We start from the raw sequence: 26,249 nt of genomic DNA on the forward strand, positions 1-26,249 counted from the left end.
CATTACTAGGCTGAGCAGTGACAAATTTAATTATTTCCACCTGAAAAATAACATAAGGGATATGTATGGCATTTTTCTTTTCAGACCAAATTTATTTTTATCTTCAATCTTCATGAACATTCACAGGTATTTAGTACAAGCAATTCTGATCATAGATCTGCCATCCAGGTGTGTCTAGTCCATTACTAGGCTGAGCAGTGACAAATTTAATTATTTCCACCTGAAAAAAAACATAAGGGATATGTATGGCATTTTTCTTTTCAGACCAAATTTATTTTTATCTACAATCTTCATGAACATTCACAGGTATGTAGTACAAGCAATTCTGATCATAGATCTGCCATCCAGGTGTGTCTAGTCCATTACTAGGCTGAGCAGTGACAAATTTAATTATTTCCACCTGAAAAAAAACATAAGGGGTATGTATGGCTTTTTTTTTTCAGACCAAATTTATTTTTATCTACAATCTTCATGAACATTCACAGGTATGTAGTACAAGCAATTCTGATCATAGATCTGCCACCCAGGGGTCTCTAGTCCATTCCTAGGCCAAGCAGTGAACAATTTAATTATGTCCACCTGAAAAAAAACATAAGGGGTATGTATGGCTTTTTTTTTTTGGACCAAATTAATTTTTATCTACAATCTTCATGAACATTCACAGGTATGTAGTACAAGCAATTCTGATCATAGATCTGCCACCCAGGTGTGTCTAGTCCATTACTAGGCCGAGCAGTGAACAATTTAATTATGTCCACCTGAAAAAAAACGTAAGGGTTGTATGTATGGCTCTTTTTTTTTCAGACCAAATTTATTTTTATCTACAGTCTTCATGAACATTCACAGGTATGTAGTACAAGCAATTCTGATCATAGATCTGCCACCCAGGTGTGTCTAGTCCATTACTATGCCGAGCAGTGAACAATTTAATTATGTCCACCTGAAAAAAAACGTAAGGGGTATGTATGGCATTTTATTTTTCAGACCAAATTTATTTTTATCTACAATCTTCATGAACATTCACAGGTATGTAGTACAAGCAATTCTGATCATAGATCTGCCACCCAGGTGTGTCTAGTCCATTACTAGGCCGAGCAGTGAACAATTTAATTATGTCCACCTGAAAAAAAACGTAAGGGGCATGTATGGCTTCTTTTTTTTCAGACCAAATTTATTTTTATCTACAATCTTCATGAACATTCACAGGTATGTAGTACAAGCAATTCTGATCATAGATCTGCCATCCAGGTGTGTCTAGTCCATTACTAGGCTGAGCAGTGACAAATTTAATTATTTCCACCTGAAAAATAACATAAGGGATATGTATGGCATTTTTCTTTTCAGACCAAATTTATTTTTATCTTCAATCTTCATGAACATTCACAGGTATTTAGTACAAGCAATTCTGATCATAGATCTGCCACCCAGGTGTGTCTAGTCCATTACTAGGCCGAGCAGTGAACAATTTAATTATGTCCACCTGAAAAAAAACGTAAGGGGTATGTATGGCTTTTTTTTTTTCAGACCAAAATTATTTTTATCTACAATCTTCATGAACATTCACAGGTATGTAGTACAAGCAATTCTGATCATAGATCTGCCACCCAGGGGTCTCTAGTCCATTCCTAGGCCAAGCAGTGAACAATTTAATTATGTCCACCTGAAAAAAAACATAAGGGGTATGTATGTATGGCATTTTTTTTTTCAGACCAAATTTATTTTTATCTTCAATCTTCATGAACATTCACAGGTATGTAGTACAAGCAATTCTGATCATAGATCTGCCACCCAGGTGTGTCTAGTCCATTACTAGGCCGAGCAGTGAACAATTTAATTATGTCCACCTGAAAAAAAACATAAGGGGTATGTATGGCTTTTTTTTTTGGACCAAATTTATTTTTATCTACAATCTTCATGAACATTCACAGGTATGTAGTACAAGCAATTCTGATCATAGATCTGCCACCCAGGTGTGTCTAGTCCATTACTAGGCCGAGCAGTGAACAATTTAATTATGTCCACCTGAAAAAAAACGTAAGGGGTATGTATGGCTTTTTTTTTTTCAGACCAAATTTATTTTTATCTACAGTCTTCATGAACATTCACATGTATGTAGTACAAGCAATTCTGATAATAGATCTGCCACCCAGGTGTGTCTAGTCCATTACTATGCCGAGCAGTGAACAATTTAATTATGTCCACCTGAAAAAAAACGTAAGGGGTATGTATGGCATTTTATTTTTCAGACCAAATTTATTTTTATCTACAATCTTCATGAACATTCACAGGTATGTAGTACAAGCAATTCTGATCATAGATCTGCCATCCAGGTGTGTCTAGTCCATTACTAGGCTGAGCAGTGACAAATTTAATTATTTCCACCTGAAAAATAACATAAGGGATATGTATGGCATTTTTCTTTTCAGACCAAATTTATTTTTATCTACAATCTTCATGAACATTCACAGGTATGTAGTACAAGCAATTCTGATCATAGATCTGCCACCCAGGTGTGTCTAGTCCATTACTAGGCCGAGCAGTGAACAATTTAATTATGTCCACCTGAAAAAAAACGTAAGGGGTATGTATGGCTTTTTTTTTTTCAGACCAAAATTATTTTTATCTACAATCTTCATGAACATTCACAGGTATGTAGTACAAGCAATTCTGATCATAGATCTGCCACCCAGGTGTGTCTAGTCCATTACTAGGCCGAGCAGTGAACAATTTAATTATGTCCACCTGAAAAAAAACATAAGGGGTATGTATGGCTTTTTTTTTTCAGACCAAATTTATTTTTATCTACAATCTTCATGAACATTCACAGGTATGTAGTACAAGCACTTCTGATCATAGATCTGCCACCCAGGTGTGTCTAGTCCATTACTAGGCCGAGCAGTGAACAATTTAATTATGTCCACCTGAAAAAAAACGTAAGGGGTATGTATGGCTTTTTTTTTTTCAGACTAAATTTATTTTTATCTACAGTCTTCATGAACATTCACAGGTATGTAGTACAAGCAATTCTGATCATAGATCTGCCACCCAGGTGTGTCTAGTCCATTACTAGGCCGAGCAGTGAACAATTTAATTATGTCCACCTGAAAAAAAACGTAAGGGGTATGTATGGCTTTTTTTTTTCAGACCAAATTTATTTTTATCTACAGTCTTCATGAACATTCACAGGTATGTAGTACAAGCAATTCTGATCATAGATCTGCCACCCAGGTGTGTCTAGTCCATTACTAGGCCGAGCAGTGAACAATTTAATTATGTCCACCTGAAAAAAACCGTAAGGGGCATGAATGGCTTCTTTTTTTTCAGACCAAATTTATTTTTATCTACAATCTTCATGAACATTCACAGGTATGTAGTACAAGGAATTCTGATCATAGATCTGCCACCCAGGTGTGTCTAGTCTATTACTAGGCCGAGCAGTGAACAATTTAATTATTTCCACCTGAAAAAAAACGTAAGGGGTATGTATGGCTTTTTTTTTTTCAGACCAAATTTATTTAAATCTACAATCTTCATGAACATTTACAGGTATGTAGTACAAGCAATTCTGATCATAGATCTGCCACCCAGGTGTGTCTAGTCCATTACTAGGCCGAGCAGTGAACAATTTAATTATGTCCACCTGAAAAAAAACGTAAGGGGTATGTATGGCTTTTTTTTTTCAGACCAAATTTATTTAAATCTACAATCTTCATGAACATTCACAGGTATGTAGTACAAGCAATTCTGATCATATATCTGCCACCCAGGTGTGTCTAGTCCATTACTAGTCCGAGCAGTGAACAATTTAATTATGTCCACCTGAAAAAAAACGTAAGGGGTATGTATGGCATTTTTCTTTTGTGACCAAATTTATTTTAATCTACAATCTTCATGAACATTCACAGGTATGTAGTACAAGCAATTCTGATCATATATCTGCCACCCAGGTGTGTCTAGTCCATTACTAGTCCGAGCAGTGAACAATTTAATTATGTCCACCTGAAAAAAAACGTAAGGGGTATGTATGGCATTTTTCTTTTGTGACCAAATTTATTTTAATCTACAATCTTCATGAACATTCACAGGTATGTAGTACAAGCAATTCTGATCATAGATCTGCCACCCAGGTGTGTCTAGTCCATTACTAGGCCGAGCAGTGAACAATTTAATTATGTCCACCTGAAAAAAAACGTAAGGGGTATGTATGGCTTTTTTTTTTTCAGACCAAATTTATTTTAATCTACAATCTTCATGAACATTCACAGGTATGTATTACAAGCAATTCTGATCATAGATCTGCCACCCAGGTGTGTCTAGTCCATTACTAGGCCGAGCAGTGACAAATTAATTATGTCCACCTGAAAAAAAACGTAAGGGGTATGTATGGCTTTTTTTTTTTCAGACTAAATTTATTTTTATCTACAGTCTTCATGAACATTCACAGGTATGTAGTACAAGCAATTCTGATCATAGATCTGCCACCCAGGTGTGTCTAGTCCATTACTAGGCCGAGCAGTGAACAATTTAATTATGTCCACCTGAAAAAAAACGTAAGGGGTATGTATGGCTTTTTTTTTTCAGACCAAATTTATTTTTATCTACAGTCTTCATGAACATTCACAGGTATGTAGTACAAGCAATTCTGATCATAGATCTGCCACCCAGGTGTGTCTAGTCCATTACTAGGCCGAGCAGTGAACAATTTAATTATGTCCACCTGAAAAAAACCGTAAGGGGCATGAATGGCTTCTTTTTTTTCAGACCAAATTTATTTTTATCTACAATCTTCATGAACATTCACAGGTATGTAGTACAAGGAATTCTGATCATAGATCTGCCACCCAGGTGTGTCTAGTCTATTACTAGGCCGAGCAGTGAACAATTTAATTATTTCCACCTGAAAAAAAACGTAAGGGGTATGTATGGCTTTTTTTTTTTCAGACCAAATTTATTTAAATCTACAATCTTCATGAACATTTACAGGTATGTAGTACAAGCAATTCTGATCATAGATCTGCCACCCAGGTGTGTCTAGTCCATTACTAGGCCGAGCAGTGAACAATTTAATTATGTCCACCTGAAAAAAAACGTAAGGGGTATGTATGGCTTTTTTTTTTCAGACCAAATTTATTTAAATCTACAATCTTCATGAACATTCACAGGTATGTAGTACAAGCAATTCTGATCATATATCTGCCACCCAGGTGTGTCTAGTCCATTACTAGTCCGAGCAGTGAACAATTTAATTATGTCCACCTGAAAAAAAACGTAAGGGGTATGTATGGCATTTTTCTTTTGTGACCAAATTTATTTTAATCTACAATCTTCATGAACATTCACAGGTATGTAGTACAAGCAATTCTGATCATATATCTGCCACCCAGGTGTGTCTAGTCCATTACTAGTCCGAGCAGTGAACAATTTAATTATGTCCACCTGAAAAAAAACGTAAGGGGTATGTATGGCATTTTTCTTTTGTGACCAAATTTATTTTAATCTACAATCTTCATGAACATTCACAGGTATGTAGTACAAGCAATTCTGATCATAGATCTGCCACCCAGGTGTGTCTAGTCCATTACTAGGCCGAGCAGTGAACAATTTAATTATGTCCACCTGAAAAAAAACGTAAGGGGTATGTATGGCTTTTTTTTTTTCAGACCAAATTTATTTTAATCTACAATCTTCATGAACATTCACAGGTATGTATTACAAGCAATTCTGATCATAGATCTGCCACCCAGGTGTGTCTAGTCCATTACTAGGCCGAGCAGTGACAAATTAATTATGTCCACCTGAAAAAAAACGTAAGGGGTATGTATGGCTTTTTTTTTTTCAGACCAAATTTATTTTTATCTACAATCTTCATGAACATTCACAGGTATGTAGTACAGGCAATTCTGATCATAGATCTGCCACCCAGGTGTGTCTAGTCCATTACTAGGCCGAGCAGTGAACAATTTAATTATGTCCACCTTAAAAAAAACGTAAGGGGTATGTATGGCATTTTTCTTTTGTGACCAAATTTATTTTTATCTACAATCTTCATGAACATTCACAGGTATGTAGTACAAGCAATTCTGATCATAGATCTGCCACCCAGGTGTGTCTAGTCCATTACTAGGCCGAGCAGTGAACAATTTAATTATGTCCACCTGAAAAAAAACGTAAGGGGTATGTATGGCATTTTTCTTTTCAGACCAAATTTATTTTTATCTACAATCTTCATGAACATTCACAGGTATGTAGTACAAGCAATTCTGATCATAGATCTGCCACCCAGGTGTGTCTAGTCCATTACTAGTCCGAGCAGTGAACAGTTTAATTATGTCCACCTGAAAAAAAACGTAAGGGGTATGTATGGCATTTTTCTTTTGTGACCAATTTTATTTTTATCTACAATCTTCATGAACATTCACAGGTATGTAGTACAGGCAATTCTGATCATAGATCTGCCACCCAGGTGTGTCTAGTCCATTACTAGGCCGAGCAGTGAACAATTTAATTATGTCCACCTTAAAAAAAACGTAAGGGGTATGTATGTATGGCATTTTTCTTTTGTGACCAAATTTATTTTTATCTACAATCTTCATGAACATTCACAGGTATGTAGTACAAGCAATTCTGATCATAGATCTGCCACCCAGGTGTGTCTAGTCCATTACTAGGCCGAGCAGTGAACAATTTAATTATGTCCACCTGAAAAAAAACGTAAGGGGTATGTATGGCATTTTTCTTTTCAGACCAAATTTATTTTTATCTACAATCTTCATGAACATTCACAGGTATGTAGTACAAGCAATTCTGATCATAGATCTGCCACCCAGGTGTGTCTAGTCCATTACTAGGCCGAGCAGTGAACAATTTAATTATGTCCACCTGAAAAAAAACGTAAGGGGTATGTATGGCTTTTTTTTTTTCAGACCAAATTTATTTTTATCTACAATCTTCATGAACATTCACAGGTATGTAGTACAAGCAATTCTGATCATAGATCTGCCACCCAGGTGTGTCTAGTCTATTACTAGGCCGAGCAGTGAACAATTTAATTATGTCCACCTTAAAAAAAACGTAAGGGGTATGTATGGCTTTTTTTTTTTCAGACCAAATTTATTTTTATCTACAATCTTCATGAACATTCACAGGTATGTAGTACAAGCAATTCTGATCATAGATCTGCCACCCAGGTGTGTCTAGTCCATTACTAGTCCGAGCAGTGAACAATTTAATTATGTCCACCTGAAAAAAAACGTAAGGGGTATGTATGGCTTTTTTTTTTTCAGACCAAATTTATTTAAATCTACAATCTTCATGAACATTTACAGGTATGTAGTACAAGCAATTCTGATCATAGATCTGCCACCCAGGTGTGTCTAGTCCATTACTAGGCCGAGCAGTGACAATTTTAATTATTTCCACCTGAAAAAAAACATAAGGGGTTTGTATGGCTTTTTTTTTTCAGACCAAATTTATTTTTATCTACAATCTTCATGAACATTCACAGGTATGTAGTACAAGCAATTCTGATCATAGATCTGCCACCCAGGTGTGTCTAGTCCATTACTAGGCCGAGCAGTGACAAATTAATTATGTCCACCTGAAAAAAAACGTAAGGGGTATGTATGGCTTTTTTTTTTTCAGACCAAATTTATTTTTATCTACAATCTTCATGAACATTCACAGGTATGTAGTACAGGCAATTCTGATCATAGATCTGCCACCCAGGTGTGTCTAGTCCATTACTAGGCCGAGCAGTGAACAATTTAATTATGTCCACCTTAAAAAAAACGTAAGGGGTATGTATGGCATTTTTCTTTTGTGACCAAATTTATTTTTATCTACAATCTTCATGAACATTCACAGGTATGTAGTACAAGCAATTCTGATCATAGATCTGCCACCCAGGTGTGTCTAGTCCATTACTAGGCCGAGCAGTGAACAATTTAATTATGTCCACCTGAAAAAAAACGTAAGGGGTATGTATGGCGTTTTTTTTTCAGACCAAATTTATTTTTATCTACAATCTTCATGAACATTCACAGGTATGTAGTACAAGCAATTCTGATCATAGATCTGCCACCCAGGTGTGTCTAGTCCATTACTAGGCCGAGCAGTGACAATTTTAATTATTTCCACCTGAAAAAAAACATAAGGGGTATATGTATGGCATTTTTTTTTCAGACCAAATTTATTTTTATCTACAATCTTCATGAACATTCACAGGTATGTAGTACAAGCAATTCTGATCATAGATCTGCCACCCAGGTGTGTCTAGTCCATTACTAGGCCGAGCAGTGAACAGTTTAATTATGTCCACCTGAAAAAAACCGTAAGGGGCATGTATGGCTTCTTTTTTTTCAGACCAAATTTATTTTTATCTACAATCTTCATGAACATTCACAGGTATGTAGTACAAGCAATTCTGATCATAGATCTGCCACCCAGGTGTGTCTAGTCCATTACTAGGCCGAGCAGTGAACAATTTAATTATGTCCACCTGAAAAAAAACGTAAGGGGTATGTATGGCTTTTTTTTTTTCAGACCAAATTTATTTTTATCTACAATCTTCATGAACATTCACAGGTATGTAGTACAAGCAATTCTGATCATAGATCTGCCACCCAGGTGTGTCTAGTCTATTACTAGGCCGAGCAGTGAACAATTTAATTATGTCCACCTTAAAAAAAACGTAAGGGGTATGTATGGCTTTTTTTTTTTTAGACCAAATTTATTTAAATCTACAATCTTCATGAACATTCACAGGTATGTAGTACAAGCAATTCTGATCATAGATCTGCCACCCAGGTGTGTCTAGTCCATTACTAGGCCGAGCAGTGAACAATTTAATTATGTCCACCTGAAAAAAAACGTAAGGGGTATGTATGGCTTTTTTTTTTTCAGACCAAATTTATTTTAATCTACAATCTTCATGAACATTCACAGGTATGTATTACAAGCAATTCTGATCATAGATCTGCCACCCAGGTGTGTCTAGTCCATTACTAGGCCGAGCAGTGACAAATTAATTATGTCCACCTGAAAAAAAACGTAAGGGGTATGTATGGCTTTTTTTTTTTCAGACCAAATTTATTTTTATCTACAATCTTCATGAACATTCACAGGTATGTAGTACAGGCAATTCTGATCATAGATCTGCCACCCAGGTGTGTCTAGTCCATTACTAGTCCGAGCAGTGAACAATTTAATTATGTCCACGTATGTATGGCATTTTTCTTTTGTGACCAAATTTATTTTTATCTACAATCTTCATGAACATTCACAGGTATGTAGTACAGGCAATTCTGATCATAGATCTGCCACCCAGGGGTCTCTAGTCCATTACTAGGCCGAGCAGTGAACAATTTAATTATGTCCACCTTAAAAAAACATAAGGGGTATGTATGGCTTTTTTTTTTTCAGACCAAATTTATTTTTATCTACAATCTTCATGAACATTCACAGTAGGCCAAGCAATTCTGATCATAGATCTGCCACCCAGGTGTGTCTAGTCCATTACTAGGCCGAGCAGTGAACAATTTAATTATGTCCACCTGAAAAAAAACATAAGGGGCATGTATGGCTTTTTTTTTTCAGACCAAATTTATTGACTATTCGTCAACGACAAAAAATGTCGTTGACGAATAGTTTTCGTCATAGTTCTCGTCAACGAAATTAACACTGGACCTAGCAGGTCCTTGCCTGGGTATTGAGTCATCTGTCTGTCCGCGCCGCTGGGTCCTCCTACCCAACATGTTCATCCTGTCCATTCACTGTCCTCGTTTCCCCCTCCCCTTTTATAGGGCTCCTGTGACCAAACCTCATCACCTCCTCCTTCTCCTCTCCTCCGCTTTCTTACCTCTCTCCTCCTCCCCCCTCCTCTCCTCTCTACCCCTCCTCCCTCCTCTCCTCCCCCCTCCCCCGTCTTCCTCCTAGCCAGTCCATAGATGATGAAAAATAGATTTTTCTTCAAACATTTCTGCTGCTCTGCGGCCCAAGGGAGCTTTTATGTTGTTCGTGTCCTGTCAGGAGGCGTGAGTTAGGGGTTCGTAAACGCTCCTCCGTCTCTCTGATCCAGCCCAATGGAAGGCTGTAGTCTTTTTAACACCCGCATAGCAATTCCCAGGGAGCCATTTTATTGGCCGTCATAATGACGGGAATTCTGCGGTGTGTCCCCAGGGTTCCGATTACCGACCTGACCACAGCGCACATCCATCGCTACGACAACAGATCATGTCTGTTTGCAAACAGACTTATAGCCTTGGCAGAAGGCAGTAAACACGGGCGCACGCACACACACACATACACACACACGCGCGGGCACACACACACACACGCGTGCGGGCACACACGCACACAGACACACGCGCGGGCACACACACACATACACAGACACACACACACACACACAGCTCACACTAGCTGGCCTCTCTAAGCTCAAGTTTATAGGTGTCAGACTTCAGAAATATTATCTATTTTTTATTTAAAGAGCTTGAAGTTTATGTTTTATAATAAAACATTTGAAATGTTTATTATCGCAATGTTCCTGAAGAAACACCACATCTGCTAAGTGCAGCGCTGATCTGGAGCATATTCTGATCTGGAGATGCAGGAAATGATGGATCTGATTCTGATAGTGATGCTGGGTGATTGTGATAGTGATGCTGGGTGATAGTGATGCTGGGTGATTCTGATAGTGATGCTGGGTGATTCTGATAGTGATGCTGGGTGATAGTGATGCTGGGTGATTGTGATAGTGATGCTGGGTGATTGTGATAGTGATGCTGGGTGATAGTGATGCTGGGTGATTGTGATAGTGATGCTGGGTGATTGTGATAGTGATGCTGGGTGATTGTGATAGTGATGCTGGGTGATTGTGATAGTGATGCTGGGTGATTGTGATAGTGATGCTGGGTGATTGTGATAGTGATGCTGGGTGATTGTGATAGTGATGCTGGGTGATTGTGATAGTGATGCTGGGTGATTGTGATAGTGATGCTGGGTGATTGTGATAGTGATGCTGGGTGATTGTGATAGTGATGCTGGGTGATTGTGATAGTGATGCTGGGTGATTGTGATAGTGATGCTGGGTGATTGTGATAGTGATGCTGGGTGATTGTGATAGTGATGCTGGGTGACTTTGAAGGTGACCTAAAGAGCAGGCCTGGCCACTCAGAGTGATGAGATCTACAGACAGACAGGAGGAGAGAGACCTTCTCTATAGCTGAGATCTACAGACAGACCAGGAGGAGAGAGATCGTCTCTATAGCTGAGATCTACATACAGGCCAGGAGGAGAGAGACCTTCTCTATAGCTGAGATCTACAGACAGACAGGAGGAGAGATCTACAGACAGCCCAGAAGGAGAGAGACCTCATCTATAGCTGAGATCTACAGACAGACCAGGAGGAGAGATCTACAGACAACCCAGGAGGAGAGAGACCTTATCTATAGCTGAGATCTGCAGACAGGCCAGGAGGAGAGATCTACAGACAGGCCAGGAGGAGAGATCTACAGACAGGCCAGGAGGAGAGATCTACAGACAGGCCAGGAGGAGAGATCTACAGACAGGCCAGGGGGAGAGAGGGAGGAGAGAGTATCCAGACTGATTTGCGAGAGAAACAGAAGGTGAGCTCGCGAAATCAGGATGGTCTCATGAGGCTGAACCTCTTTGATTGCTGGACCAAAGGATGTGACAACTGAACAACTAGGGAGGGGGAGAGGGTGGGAGAGAGGGGAGAGAGAGGGGAGAGGACAGGAGGAGAGGAGAGAGGGAGAAGAGAGGGAGAGAGGAGAGGGGGGAGGAGAGGGGGAGAGGGATGATAAGCAATCACTTTGAGATGCATGATGCAATCTTATAATGTATTGGAGTCTGAGTGAGTGAGTGAATGAATGTATGAATGACCTTGTGACTCTGTGACTGTGCTGGTTTTATCCAGCCTTCCTGAGCTGTGGGTCTGGAGTTCAGAGCCCAGGGCGGGGCCCAGTCTTAGGGCCGGGCTATGTACTGTAAGCTAGAGGAAATCCCTGTTTGTTTAGCCCAGCGCAGGGTCGGGCGGCGAGGGAGAGTGTTTAGAAGACACAGCCAGCTAACACCTGTGGTGGCTACCCATCCCATTCATCTACATAGGAGAGGGCGCGGCCAAGCCCTTTAATATTGATTTGCGGGGAAAAGCGCTGGGACTCCGCCAGTCGGTTGAACGCAGGCCAGCCAGCTGTACTGGGCCAGGGGACTGCAGGAGAGAGGGAGGGATGGAGAGAGAGAGGGAGAGATGGAGAGAGGGAGGGATGGAGAGAGAGAGGGAGGGATGTAGAGAGGAGGAGGGAGAGAGGGAGGGATGGGAGAGGAGGAGGGAGAGAGGGAGGGATGGAGAGAGAGAGGGAGAGGAAGGGATGGAGAGAGGGAGGGATGGAGAGAGGGAGAGATGGAGAGAGGGAGGGATGGAGAGAGAGAGAGAGAGATTGGAGAGGAGGAGGGAGGGAGGGAGACAGGAATGGGAAGAGATGGAGAGAGAGAGGGAGGGATGAGGAGAGGAGGAGGGAGGGAGGGAGACAGGAATGGGAAGGGATGGAGAGAGAGAGGGAGGGAGGGATGAGGAGAGGAGGGAGCGAGAGAGGGATTGATGAGGGGTGAGTGGTCAAGGTAGGCTGAGTCACTGGCTTGGCTCACGAGCTTCTGTTCTACTCAGCGACAGTGCTTACGCATGCGCTTGGCACGGAGTCCACCTCATCCCTCATCCCTCCATCATAAACACACACACACACACACACACACACACACAGACGTGTGCCACTCGCTCACACGTAAACAGTTACACAAACAAACAGAAGAGCGTAGTCTATCTGCAGGACCTTTCTCTGTCTTTTTCTCCTTCTTTCTCTCTCCTGGCTGCCAACATGCGCAGTCGTGTAACCAACCAATCACCACGCCTGTCTTTGCAGGGCTCTGCCGCATGCGCAGTCGTGTAACCAACCAATCACGGCTGTCTTTGCAGGGCTTTGCCACGGTCTGAGTCCCCAGCATCTGTTCACCCAGCTGGACCGACCAGGGTTTCATGAATCATGACACACACACACACACACACACAAACACACACACACCTTGCGCTGAAAGAGAGAGCAGCCACCCCCAAGCCAGGAGGGGTGAAGGAGAGTGGAGGTGGAGGAGGGAGGAAGGGATGGAGGGATGGAGGAATGGAGGGATGGAGGATGGGGGGATGGAGGGATGGGGGGTAAATATCATCTCCCCTGTCTTGTTGTCCTGCGCGCCTTGGTCGGTCTGACCGGCAGGCTGTTAGGGGTGTGTCCCTCCCTCCCTCCCTGCGTCCCTCCCTCCCTCCCTCCCCCCCTCTCTCCCTCCCTCCCTCCCTCTCTCCCTCTCTCCCTCCCTCACTCCCTTCTTCCCTCCATCCCTCCATCCGACAGCCAGACAGGCAGTGAACGTTGGGAGCTCAGGTCAGATGAGCGTCCTCCACGCCAGGGTGCTCTCTCTGTCTCTCCCTCTCTCTCTCTCTCTCCTTCGTCCTCTCTGTCTCTCCCTCTTTCTCTCTCCCTCTCCTTCGTCCTCTCTATCTCTCCCTCTTTCTCTCTCCCTCTCCTTCGTCTTCTCTATCTCTCCCTCTCGCTCTCTGTCCCTATCTCACCAGTCTCTACTCTCTGTATATCTATCTCTCCCATCCTTCTCCTCTCTCTCTCTCCATCTCTGTCTCTTTGTCTAAAAGGTTTTGGACTTTGAACTGACCGGCTGACCGGGCCATAGCCTTCTGTCACAGCTGAGTCTGTTCGTCTGTTAGCCAGCAAACTATTGGAAAAAATATTGGAGTTTTCATAATAGAGTTAAAGATGCATTTTAAGTGTAAAATCTAATTATTCTTTTGAATGATTGCGATAGACATTGCGATAATATCGTTACTGTGATATTTTTTGCCATGATAATCATATTTGAAAATGTAGATATTTTGACAGCCCTACAGTAGTACTCACTAGTTCTTCCGACCCCCCAGTGCTGTAGCATCACAGAACACTTCACCCACGGAGGTCTGAGGACCGCTGGGTCTCTCTGGCGCTCTGAGCCAAGAGGGAAGGTAGATTAGGAGGCAAGCTGGGAACAGGCAGGCAGGGAAGGATGGCAAAGAAGCAGGGAACCATGGAGGCAAAGAGAGAGAGAGAGTAAGAGGGAGAGAGAGAGAGAGAGAGAGAGAGAGAGAGAAGCAGGACAGGCAGGGAAAGCAGCAGGGGGAGAGAGAGGCAGGGAGAGTGACAGAGAGAGAGGGAAGGAGGGAGAGAGAGACAGGGAGAGAGGGAAGGAGGGAGAGAAGGGCGGGGAGAGTCAGAGAGGGAAGGAGGGAAAGAGTGAGAGAGAGAGGGAAGCAGGGAGAGAGTGAGAGAGAGAAGGAAGCAGAGAGAGAGTGAGAGAGAGAGGGGAGGAGGGAAAGAGTGAGAGAGAGGGAAGGAGGGAAAGAGAGAGAGAGAGGGAAGGAGGGAGAGAGTGAGAGAGAGGGAAGGAGGGAGAGAGTGAGAGAGAGGGAAGCAGGGAGAGAAGAGAGGCTGGGAGAGAGAGATGCAGGGGAGGAAGGAGGAATGAGAGAGAGACAGGGTTGGCAGGGAGAGAGGGAAGAAGGGAGAGAGAGAGAGAGAGAGAGAGAGAGAGAGAGAAAGGCAGGTTTGGGATTTGCAGTTTTCAGCAGGAGAGATGTGCACTAGATGGCCAAGGTAAATATTATAGGGAGGAGGGAAGAGAGGGAGGAGGGAGAGAGGAGTGAGATGGGGGAGGGAGCAGGGAGGAGAGGAGGGAGGACAGAGAGAAGAGGAGGACAGACAGGGCAGAGCGAGGAGAGGTGCGGAGAAGAGAGGAGAAAGGAGGAGAAGAGAAGGAAAGGCAGTTTGAATTGGTGAACCTCAGTCCTCGGGATAGACACCGCCCACCTGCGCCAACCAATCGCTTGCTTTTCTGTGGCGTCGCCGGCTAAAGCACACAGCGTTTGTGGAAGGCGGTCACGTGTGTCTCAGCGGACCCGAGATCGAACTCAGCAAGGGTGGAAGGGGTACTGACGGGCGACGCGGTGGCACCTGTTTGTGACACCTGTTAGACGAGGAGAGGACAGGAGAGGACGGAACAAATATAGGAGAGGTGAGGGGAGGAGGAGGAGGAGGAGGAGGAGGAGCAGGAGGAGGGTGACTCCCGGCAGACAGCCAGGCTCCAGCTGGGGGGCTGGTCAGCTCCCCCCCCCTGAAGCTGCTGACTGGACGCTGCCGGTACACAGTCTCCAGGACACGACCCACCCTCAGCGGCGCTCCGTGTGTCTGATGCGTAGCGAGGTCGGAGGTCATGTCTGCGCCTCCGACGTGCGTGACGTCTCTCGGTTCACGCGGTGAAAAGAGAGAGGAGGTGGAGAGGAAAGGGGACGACAGGTGACAGAGGAGAGAGAGAGAGGGAGAAGGGGGAGAGATTGAAAGGGAGGGGATGAGAGGGGTGACAAGAGAACGAGAGGAGGAGGAGGAGAGGGGCATAACGCTCGTCTCCTCCTCGGCCGGCGCTCAGCTGTTTGGACCGGCCAGTAAAGGCTCTCCAGAATTCACATTCTCCATCCTCCTGAGGCCCACAAAGTTTTTATTTATGACCGGCTGTGGTCGGCCACAATCCCCACTCGCCAGCAGGTGGGAGGGAGGGAAGGAGAGAGAGAGAGGGAGAGAGAGAGAGAGAGAGAGAGAGAGAGAGAGAGAGAGACGGTGGGAGGGAGAGAGGGAGGGCTTACAGGTTCCAATTGGATATAGATCTAAAGGTGCCCTTGGGGAGAGCAGAAATAGGCTAGATCAGACAAGACAATGGTACAAAACTCTGTGTGTGTGTGTGTGTGTGTGTGTGTGTGTGTGTGTGTGTGTGTGTGTGTGTGTGGGCGTGAGAGAGAGAGACAGCGATGGTGTAAGTGATAAAAAGACGTTGGCGAAGGTGTTCAGTGCTACTGTAGTACTCTACCTCAGAGATTCCCCATGCTGCAGCCTTGCTGGTGGAGACTCACGCTGGCGGGGGGGTGGGGGGGGGGGGGGGGGGAATAGCAGCTGATCGATTAGTCACGGTCAGTTAGCCACGCCCCTCCTATACTGTACCACCAGGTGCTCTGAATCTCACTATACCACACTCTGCCTTAGTGGTCTCTCCAATACGCTCTCACTCACTCTCACACACACACACACACACACACACACACGCACACACACACGCACACACGCACACACACACAGTTAGTGGAAACTGCACAGTTACTCATTGTGAGGCTACAGTACCTTAGGCTACTAGACCAGATCGTCTGCTGAACGCCTCGGCAGTTGAAAAATCTCTCTTCGCATGGAGGCTGACTTGAGCAGCAGGTTGCTGCTTTCTGCCATGATGCATCCTATGAATATTTCATTACATGTCCTTTCATATGCAAAAGACAAAACAGGGAGGGGGGTGGGGGGGGAGAAGCATAATATCCAAGCAATCACCCGGGAACTGCTCCTTTGAAAAACTTTGAATCTGAATGCCGGCAGTCCCGCTGGGTTTTCACCCAACAAGGGTGTGTGTGTCCGCTGGGTGTGTGTGCGCCGGGTGTGTGTGCGCCGGGTGTGTATGTGTGTACTTTCTGTTTCCTACAGTTTGACGTTTGACTGCTCTCATGAATCGCTGAACAGAGAGAGGGGAGAGATGAACGTTGCTGAAATACCGATCGGCTGTATGGAGAGACCAAAAAAATGGTCATAAATGTTTCACCTGTTTTCGCAAAAAGAAACACATCTGACACCACAATTTGGTAAATGGAGTGAACTTGGATCATAAACAGAGCACTCTAGATGATTAAATACTGCAGCCTACCCTACCGCTCTGTCTAAATACTTAACCTACCGCAGCCAGTCTGAACCCTAGCTAGGGTACACCAGACTAGGGCTCCACTCTGTCCCGGGCTCCCTGTGTGCTGATATGCCGTCCGGTAACCCTATTACGTGGTGATTGGCTGGCCGCCGACCTGCCTGGGTGCCTATTGGCTGGCGGGCGGCTGAGTGGGGGAGATTAGTTCATGCTGTAGCACGTCAGCCAGGCTCACAGGAAGTGGGACGGAGGTCCAGGAAGGGCAAAGGAGCAGAGATGAGAGATGACCTTCAGAGCTACGACAAAGAAATGGCGAGCTCAGAATAGAGAAACCTGACTCTCGTCTCTGTGTGGAAGTCTGGGATAAAGTGAGATCTGTGTGTGTGTGTGTGTGTGTGTGTGTGTGTGTGTGTGTGTGTGTGTGTGTGTGTGTGTGTGTGTGTGTGTGTGTGTGTGTGTGCGCCCACGTCTGTCTGTGTGTTTTCATTTCCCTTTGCTAATTCATCACCTCACTCCCATAGAAGTAGATCTTGATGATCTGGAATCATCACGTTTCATCTCAGAGCCAATACGGTTTAGGGCTGTTTGTTCTACATTTCATCCCAAAGTCAAATGATGGTTTAGGTCTGTTTGTTTTGCAAAGTCAGGCTTTCTCAGAAAGCGAGACTTTTGTTTGGGCTGTCAGACACACGAGGGATGAATCGATAGGAGGAAACCAGACCATGACAACATCCTTATTGGTGCTATAGAGAACACCTCTCATCCCCCAGATGTACTGTAGAGATGGGGGGAGAGAGAGATGAACGACAAGATGGAGAGATGGGAGGAAGGAGGGATAGATGGGAGGAAGGATGGAGAGATTTATTTAACCAGGTTTAGACCCACTGAGATTACATACACACAGACAAAGCAGCTACAAAATGACTGCTGATACCAACGATACCAACGATAAGAGATCTTGTTCTGCATTGTATTATGAGGGGTTTGTCATCCTGCTGGGTCTTAGCTGTGGGCTGACTGGTTGGCTGGCTGGCTGACTGACTGGCTGGCTGACTGACTGACTGACTGACTGACTGACTGACTGACTGACTGACTGGTTGGTTGGTTGGTTGGTTGGCTGATTGACTGACTGACTGACTGTCTGAGCATGTGGTGCATCTAGGGGCTGATTGATTTTCTAACTGGCTGGTTGGTATGTGTGTGTGTGTGTGTGTGTGTGTTGGGGGAGTGAAATGGATTGGTATTGATCTCCTGAACGGCTGTAGTTATTATATCCACTCACAGTTATCACAGAGACTGTCTAGCAGGAGGACAGGTGAGTAACTGATGATCGAGCTGGTCTGCTGCTAGAGAGAGAGAGAGAGAGAGAGAGAGAGAGAGAGAGAGAGAGAGAGAGAGAGACAGAGAGAGGGACAGAGAGAGAGAGAGAGAGAGACACAGAGAGAGAGAGAGAGAGAGAGACACAGAGAGAGAGAGAGAGAGACAGAGAGAGGGACAGAGAGAGAGAGACGGAGAGAGAGAGAGAGAGAGAGAGAGAGAGAGAGAGAGACAGAGTCAGAGAGAGAGAGAGACAGAGAGAGAGAGACAGAGAGAGACAGAGAGAGAGAGATCTCCGTGCTAGAGCAGGAGCTGAGAGTAGAACATGAATGAACGGGTCTGTGACTGGGGACCTGGAGTGAATGCGTCTGCTCTAGTGTGCGTCTGCTCTAGTGTGCGTCTGCTCTAGTGTGCGTCTGCTCTAGTGTGCGTCTGCGTCTGCTCTAGTGTGCGTGTGCGTCTCCACACGCATGGCTGGGTGTGCGTGAGAGGATGTCATTTGTCACCAGGGAGTGTAGAGGTCATGTCAGATTGGGTGTCAGCCCCGGTGCGGTCCTATGCCCTGCCCCCCCGACACCCTCTGTCTCCAGACAGATCTGGGACTAGGAGCTGTGATTCATTACATCCCAGCTTCTTAAACTCAGAGAGGAGCTATTTATACACCCAGAAACAAACAAGCAGCAAACCTGTCTGTTCTGAACTCGCTGAGAAAGAATATCAAATTCTCTTCAAAGAGCAAAGACATGAATTGAATAGAGGAGCCATGATGAAGAGAAGATTGCACTGAAGCTAGGAATGTGACTGACTATGACTGAAGGTTGTATCCGAAAAACAGAGTGAGCACAGGCTGTGTTTAACCTAGTCATGTGTTTTCTCTACTGGAAATCATGTTTAATTTACTGTCTGTGTGTGTTTTTGTGTGTGTGTGTGTGTGCGTGTGTGCGTGTGTGTGTGTGTGTGTGTGTGCGTGCACCTCCCTCTCTACCCAGGTGAGGAGCGCCCCAGGGAAAATGTGGCGAGCACGGCGGACGGCCAGCCAGCGGCGGGCGCGGCGGGGGCGGAGTCATCGGCCGGGGGGCGGAGACTGCGCTGCTGCATCAAGGTGACGGCGTTGCAGGTGCGCCGGGCCCTCTGGGGCGTGGCCATGGTCATGTGCGTGTGCTCGTCGTGGGCGGGCGCCACCCAGCTGGCCAAGCTGACGTTCCAGCAGTTCGACGCCCCCTTCACCCTCACGTGGTTCGCCACCACCTGGAACTGCCTCTTCTTCCCACTGTACTACCTGGGACACCTGTGCAAGAGTGGCGAGAAGCAGACCCCCCGGCAGAGATTCAGGTGAGAGGACGCATGGTCAGATACTTGGGGTGCGCTTGATTTAGTGCTGGTCTTGACGTGAAACCAAGGGGCTAGTCTGTGAAAAAAAACACACAAAAAAACACCCACCTTACATTCCAAGTAGACTCAAGAAAACACACTGTATTTGACGCAGGTCTGAATCATACACATCCATAGAAGTACAAAATGTTAATCTCGGGAGTGTCCCAAAATGTTTATATCTGCAGCAAACCTATCCACTATCACTGCGTCTACAGATTACACTGTATGAAGTATTACAGTACAATATTACAGTGGAGTGAACACCATCATAGCGAGGTCGGCCATGTCGGTGAAAACACCTTCACACGGTAAAGATGTGTACTGTACATTCTGCTGATCAGCCTCTTCTGGGAGGGAAACGCCTGTTGGATGAGCTGTGTGAGTCATGAGGTTTACTTTGAGATGGTGGGAGCTGTGGGAGAGAGAGGGGTGGAGGGGGGGGGGGTACAGTGGCGGAGGAGGGAGGGGGGAGGAGGGAGAGATCAGGACAAGAGGGATTGTCTCTACTTCTCATGCTCCTCACGTCCCTGGCTGTACTGATCTATACTGAGGACTGCTGCTACTGCAGGGACCAGGGACTCCCTCAGCTCCGTCTCTGCCTCACCCCCTCCCTCCCTCTCTTTCCCTCTCTCTCTCCCTCTCTCCTCCTCCACCTGACTGTCCCTCTCTGCTTAGACTGCTCTTGTTAAGGTCTTCAATGACATCCATTTAAACACAGACAATGGCCGAATTTCAGTCTTAGTATTACTGGATCTCAGCGCTGCATTCGACACGGTTGACCACAACATATTACTAGGCCGACTGGAAAACTGGCTGGGAATTTCTGGCACAGTGCTAGACTGGTTTGAATCCTACTTGAAGGACAGGGACTACTTTGTGTCTATAGGCAATTACAAATCTGAGCGGACGAAAATGACCTGTGGAGTTCCCCAAGGCTCCATTCTGGGGCCTCTTCTGTTCAACATTTACATGCTCCCACTAACTCAAATTATGGAAAACAACAAAATATGTTACCATAGCTATGCAGATGACACACAAATGTATATCACCATATCACCAGGGGACTATAACCCATACAAGCGCTGAGTAAGTGCATTGAACAAATCAACGATTGGATGCGCCAGAACTTTCTTCAACTAAACAAAAATAAAACGGCGTGTTTACAGGTCTCTCTAAAAAATCAATCAGACAGCTGCAGCTGATTCAGAACGCTGCTGCTCGAGTCCTCACTAAGACCAAGAAAGTGGAGCATATCACTCCAGTTCTGAGGTCTTTACACTGGCTTCCTGTCTGTCAAATAATTTACTTTAAAATACTGCTGTTGGTTTATAAAGCACTGAATGGTTTAGGGCCAAAATATATTTCTGATCTGCTGCTACATTATGAACCATCCAGACCTCTCAGGTCGTCTGGCACAGGCCTGCTTTCTGTCCCCAGAGTTAAAACTAAACATGGAGAAGCAGCGTTCAGTTTTTATGCTCCACATATCTGTTACAAACTTCCAGAAATTGTAGGCCTGCTGCAACTCTCATTTCTTTTACATCAAGACTGAAGACTTTTCTTTTTGCCGCTGCTTTTTATTCAATCAAATAATTATTCATTCATACACTGCACTGTAACTTTTATTCCTGTATTTTATTTTTCCTGAATTTTGTTTTAAATGTCCTTTTTTACATTTCGTACAACATGACCTTTATGTGTTTCTTGCACTTTGTCTTGATGCTTTTAATGTCTCAATGTCTCTCCTCTCCTGTCCCTCTCTCCTCTCTTCTCCTCTCCTCCCCTGTCCCTCTCTCCTCTCCTCCTCTAGTCCCCTGTCCCTTTCTTCTCCTCTCCTCCCCTGTCCCTCTCTCCTCTCTTCTCCTCTCCTCCCCTGTCCCTCTCTCCTCCTCTCCTCTCCTGTCCCTCTCTCCTCTCTTCTCTTCTCCTCTCCTCCCCTGTCCCTCTCTCCTCTCTTCTCCTCTCCTCCCCTGTCCCTCTCTCCTCTCTCCTCCTCTCCTCTCCTGTCCCTCTCTCCTCTCTTCTCCTCTCCTCCCCTGTCCCTCTCTCCTCTCTTCTCCTCCTGTCCCTCTCACGCAGCAAGACAAATAGTTGTGTGATGGAGGAGGTCTTCATCACCCATCAATTAGTCCTGCTGCATGCAGATTTGCCTGAGAGATTGGGCCTTTGAAAGAGCAGCATATTACAAATGGCGCTTGCTGAGTTTGTGTGTGTGTGTGTGTGTGTGTGTGTGTGTGTGTGTGTGTGTGTGTGTGTGTGTGTGTAAAAGCCTGCTTATTTGGAATGCATGTTGCGCAGAGCTGATTGAAAGAGGATGTGACATGATGTCTCTGTACTGACGATGTACTGGTCTCCATGGAGATGCCAGCTGCCAGCCTCACCTGGACCCCCCATTCCCTGTCACCCCAAACGCCCCAAAATGGCATTAGTCCAGGTAACGGGGTGTGCACTCAGAAACACACACACAGCCAAGAAAACCTGCACTCAAATCTAAATCTGCACACTCTGTTATTGGTATGGCACCTAGCCAGGCCTGGTAATGAAACGAAGCAGGATTCTGACCTCATATGGACTGACTGACTGACTGACTGACTGACTGACTGACTGACTGACTGACTGACTGACTGACTGACTGACTGATTGACTGATTGACTGACTGGCTGATTAACTGACTGACTGACTGACTGACTGACTGACTGACTGACTGACTGACTGACTGACTGACTGACTGACTGACTGACTGACTGACTGACTGATTAACTGACTGACTGACTGACTGACTGACTGACTGACTGACTGACTGACTGGATTGTTAGGCTCGGTGGTGGTCAGGGTGCTTTACTACCCAGTCAGCTCTCTGGAGCTCGATCCAAATAATGCACGCACACACACACACACACACACACACACACACACACACACACACACACCAACTCCATTCCTAGTCCCAGGCCAGGCCACTCTATTACCTGCCCATGTCCAGGTTGTGATGTGTGTGCATGTTTCAGATGCGTGGACCCTGGTAGGATGGGGTCCGTTGTGTCGGGGGTCTTAAGATGATCCTCCGTCGGGAGGAACCCAGTTAGCCGGGCACGCCGGCAGGCAGGAAGACAGACAGATACACAGAAAGACAGACGTTGATAGATAGACGGACAGATAGACAGACCCTAGATAAACATGGAAATATGCCTGCTTACCATGGCAACCTGTTTTGTTTCCTTAGATTACATGATATGATTACATTATATTATTATTATAGATAACATTATATTATTATTATATAATTTAGCCGATGTGCCAGAACTCATAAGTGCACTTCCTTTCTAAACAAGCGCCTCAGGGCTAAGTTTAGTACGAAAGAAAAGTGCAAGAGCAGCTGAATACAAATACTGTAGATAAATAGAAATACATAAGTACAGAAAAAAGTGCGAGAACAGCTAAATGTTTTCAGCCCGCGGCGAAGGATGGCCAGGACAGAAAAGAACCGCTTCCTCCTGGCTGTGCTACTGTAGTTTGTCTGTGACGTGAGCAGACAGGTGAGGGTGGGTTCTGCTGACCAGGTGAGGGAGGGTTCTGCTGCTGACCAGGTGAGGGAGGGTTCTGCTGCTGACCAGGTGAGGGTTCTGCTACTGACCAGCTGAGGGAGGGTTCTTCTGCTGACCAGGTGAGGGAGGGTTCTTCTGCTGACTAGGTGAGGGAGGGTTCTTCTGCTGACCAGGTGAGGGTTCTGCTACTGACCAGGTGAGGGAGGGTTCTTCTGCTGACCAGGTGAGGGTTCTGCTACTGACCAGGTGAGGGAGGGTTCTTCTGCTGACCAGGTGAGGGTTCTGCTACTGACCAGGTGAGGGAGGGTTCTGCTGCTGACCAGCTAAGGGTTCTGCTGCTGACCAGGTGAGGGAGGGTTCTGCTGACCAGGTGAGGGAGGGTTCTTCTGCTGACCGTAGTAACCTGGCCCTTCGGTCTCCTTCTCTCCGACTGGGGAAACACAAGATCTGCACATTTGCAAATCCAGTCTGTGTTTACATTTGTATTTACAGATGTGTAACGTGTGTTTGTATGTATGCGAGTGGACCGTGTTTTCTGTGTGAATACTGTAGTGATACTGTCATTCTCTGTGTGTGTGTGTGTGTGTGTGTGTGTGTGTGTGTGTGTTCGTCTGCAGGGAGTGTTGTCGGTTCTTTGGTGACGACGGCCTCACAGCAAAGGTTTTCTTCACTAAGGTGGCGCCCTTCGGTCTGCTGTGGATTCTCACCAACTACCTGTACCTACAGGTAGGGATCGTGTGTGTGTGTGTGTGTGTGTGTGTGTGTGAGCCTGACCACCCCCTGTGTGTGCAGGCGCTGAGGAAGATCAACACCACAGATGTGTCTGCTCTCTTCTGCTGCAACAAGGCCTTCGTGTTCCTGCTGTCCTGGATCGTCCTCCGAGACCGCTTCATGGGGGTCAGGGTGAGTCTGTGTGTGTGTGTGTGTGTGTGTGTGTGTGTGTGTGTGTGTGTGTGTGTGTGTGAGAGAGGGAGAGAGAGAAAGAGAGAGATGACGAGAGAGAGTGAAGTGTGGATGTATGTGCGTGTAAATGGAGTAAATGGACTGCTTTTATTTAGCGCTATTAGCAGGAATCGACCTGGGAACTCTCAGACGGCTGCTCTACCTCCTGAGCCACTGACACCCCGTTGTGTGTGTGTGTGTGTGTGTGTGTGTGTGTGTGTGTGTGTGTGTGGGGGAGCAGTTTATCAGTGGATTGATGGTTGTTGTCACTCTGTGGTGATGCTCTCACATCAGCTCCACTGCCCACCCTCCCCTTGGCCTGGTCATCCCTCCATCCATCCATCCATCCCTCCATCTCTCCATCCCTCCATCCATCTCTCCATCCATCCCTCCATCCATCCATCCATCCATCCCTCCATCCCTCCATCCCTCCATCCCCCCATCCCTCCCTCCCTTCATCCCTCCATCCATCCATCCCTCTATCCATCCCTCTATCCATCCATCCCTCCCTCCCTCCCTCCATCCATCCCTCCATCCATCCCTCCCTCCCTCCCTCCCTCCCTCCCTCCCTCCCTCCCTCCCTCCATCCATCCCTCCCTCCATCCCTCCATCCATCCCTCCATCCCTCTATCCCCCCATCCATCCATCCATCCATCCCTCCATCCATCCATCCATCAATCCATCTCTCCATCCCTCCATCCATCCCTCTATCCCTCCATCCATCTCTCCACACTCCTCTCTCCCTCTATTCATTCTCTAGGAACAGACTATGCCCAGTAACCCCCCATCATTCTCTCTCTCTCTCCCTCTCTCTCTCTCTCTCTTCTCATGTGATGAGATTGCAGTGTTGATGCAGTTTTGATGTCTGCAGCAGCAATGCAGGGATCTAAGACCCTTTCCATTATAGGAATATGAAAGAGGGGAGGGGTGGGGGTGAGAGGGGATGAGAGGAGAGGAGGAGGAGAGGAGGAGGAGGAGGAGGAGAGGAGGAGGAGGAGGAGGAGGAGGAGGAGGGGAGGAGGAGGAGGAGGAGGAGGAGGAGGAGGTCTAGAGGCGGCCAGTCATCCTCATCTCTGAAGTGTGAGTGTTGCACAGATGGAGGGATGTGGGTATGAAGGGAGGAGAGGATGGAGGGATGAAGGGAGGAGAGGATGGAGGGATGTGGGTATGAAGGGAGGAGAGGATGGAGGGATGGAGGGATGGAGGGATGAAGGGAGGAGAGGATGGAGGGATGTGGATATGAAGGGAGGAGAGGATGGAGGGATGTGGGTATGAAGGGAGGAGAGGATGGAGGGATGTGGGTATGAAGGGAGGAGAGGATGGAGGGATGAAGGGAGGAGAGGATGGAGGGATGTGGGTATGAAGGGAGGAGAGGATGGAGGGATGTGGGTATGAAGGGAGGAGAGGATGGAGGGATGTGGGTATGAAGGGAGGAGAGGATGGAGGGATGTGGGTATGAAGGGAGGAGAGGATGGAGGGATGTGGGTATGAAGGGAGGAGAGGATGGAGGGATGTGGGTATGAAGGGAGGAGAGGATGGAGGGATGTGGGTATGAAGGGAGGAGAGGATGGAGGGATGTGGGTATGAAGGGAGGAGAGGATGGAGGGATGTGGGTATGAAGGGAGGAGAGGATGGAGGGATGTGGGTATGAAGGGAGGAGAGGATGGAGGGATGTGGGTATGAAGGGAGGAGAGGATGGAGGGATGGAGGGATGAAGGGAGGAGAGGATGGAGGGATGTGGGTATGAAGGGAGGAGAGGATGGAGGGGTGTGGGTATGAAGGGAGGAGAGGATGGAGAGATGTGGGTATGAAGGGAGGAGAGGATGGAGGGATGTGGGTATGAAGGGAGGAGAGGATGGAGGGATGAAGGGAGGAGAGGATGGAGGGATGTGGGTATGAAGGGAGGAGAGGATGGAGGGGTGTGGGTATGAAGGGAGGAGAGGATGGAGGGATGGAGGGATGAAGGGAGGAGAGGATGGAGGGATGAAGAGGGGGTCCTGTACATGAGTCTGTCTTCAGCACAGCGCCGCCTGACGCCGGGTTCGTACCGCAGGCTTTTCGGGCCGACTTCTCCGCCGTTTCCCCCCCCCCCACCGAGGGCGCTGGTAGGAGACTGGGCCCGGCAAAGTCCCGGTCCCGCTCTTAACCAGGGTCCCCTCGGACCCCTCGGCCCCGGGGCCGCTGACTCAGCCAGGCAGAGAAGGAGAGCTGGAATGGGGGTCTGCGACC

The 26,249-nt window shown here is 46.2% G+C and overlaps 1 protein-coding gene across 1 annotated transcript in view; it reads left to right on the forward strand.

Moving 5' to 3' along the window:
• Window positions 1-26,249, forward strand: part of slc35f3b (solute carrier family 35 member F3b) — a gene marked incomplete at both ends in the record, with an annotated part of 66,867 nt that overhangs the window by 32,625 nt on the left and 7,993 nt on the right. The window contains 3 exons of the mRNA XM_084458663.1: window positions 19,149-19,491; window positions 23,696-23,804; window positions 23,871-23,981. Of these exons, the coding sequence (XP_084314789.1) occupies window positions 19,149-19,491; window positions 23,696-23,804; window positions 23,871-23,981 (563 nt within the window). The remainder of the gene's footprint in view (window positions 1-19,148; window positions 19,492-23,695; window positions 23,805-23,870; window positions 23,982-26,249) is intronic.

This window comes from Borostomias antarcticus (genome assembly GCF_949987555.1).
Source record: "Borostomias antarcticus genome assembly, chromosome: 25".
Lineage (NCBI taxonomy): Eukaryota > Metazoa > Chordata > Actinopteri > Stomiiformes > Stomiidae > Borostomias > Borostomias antarcticus.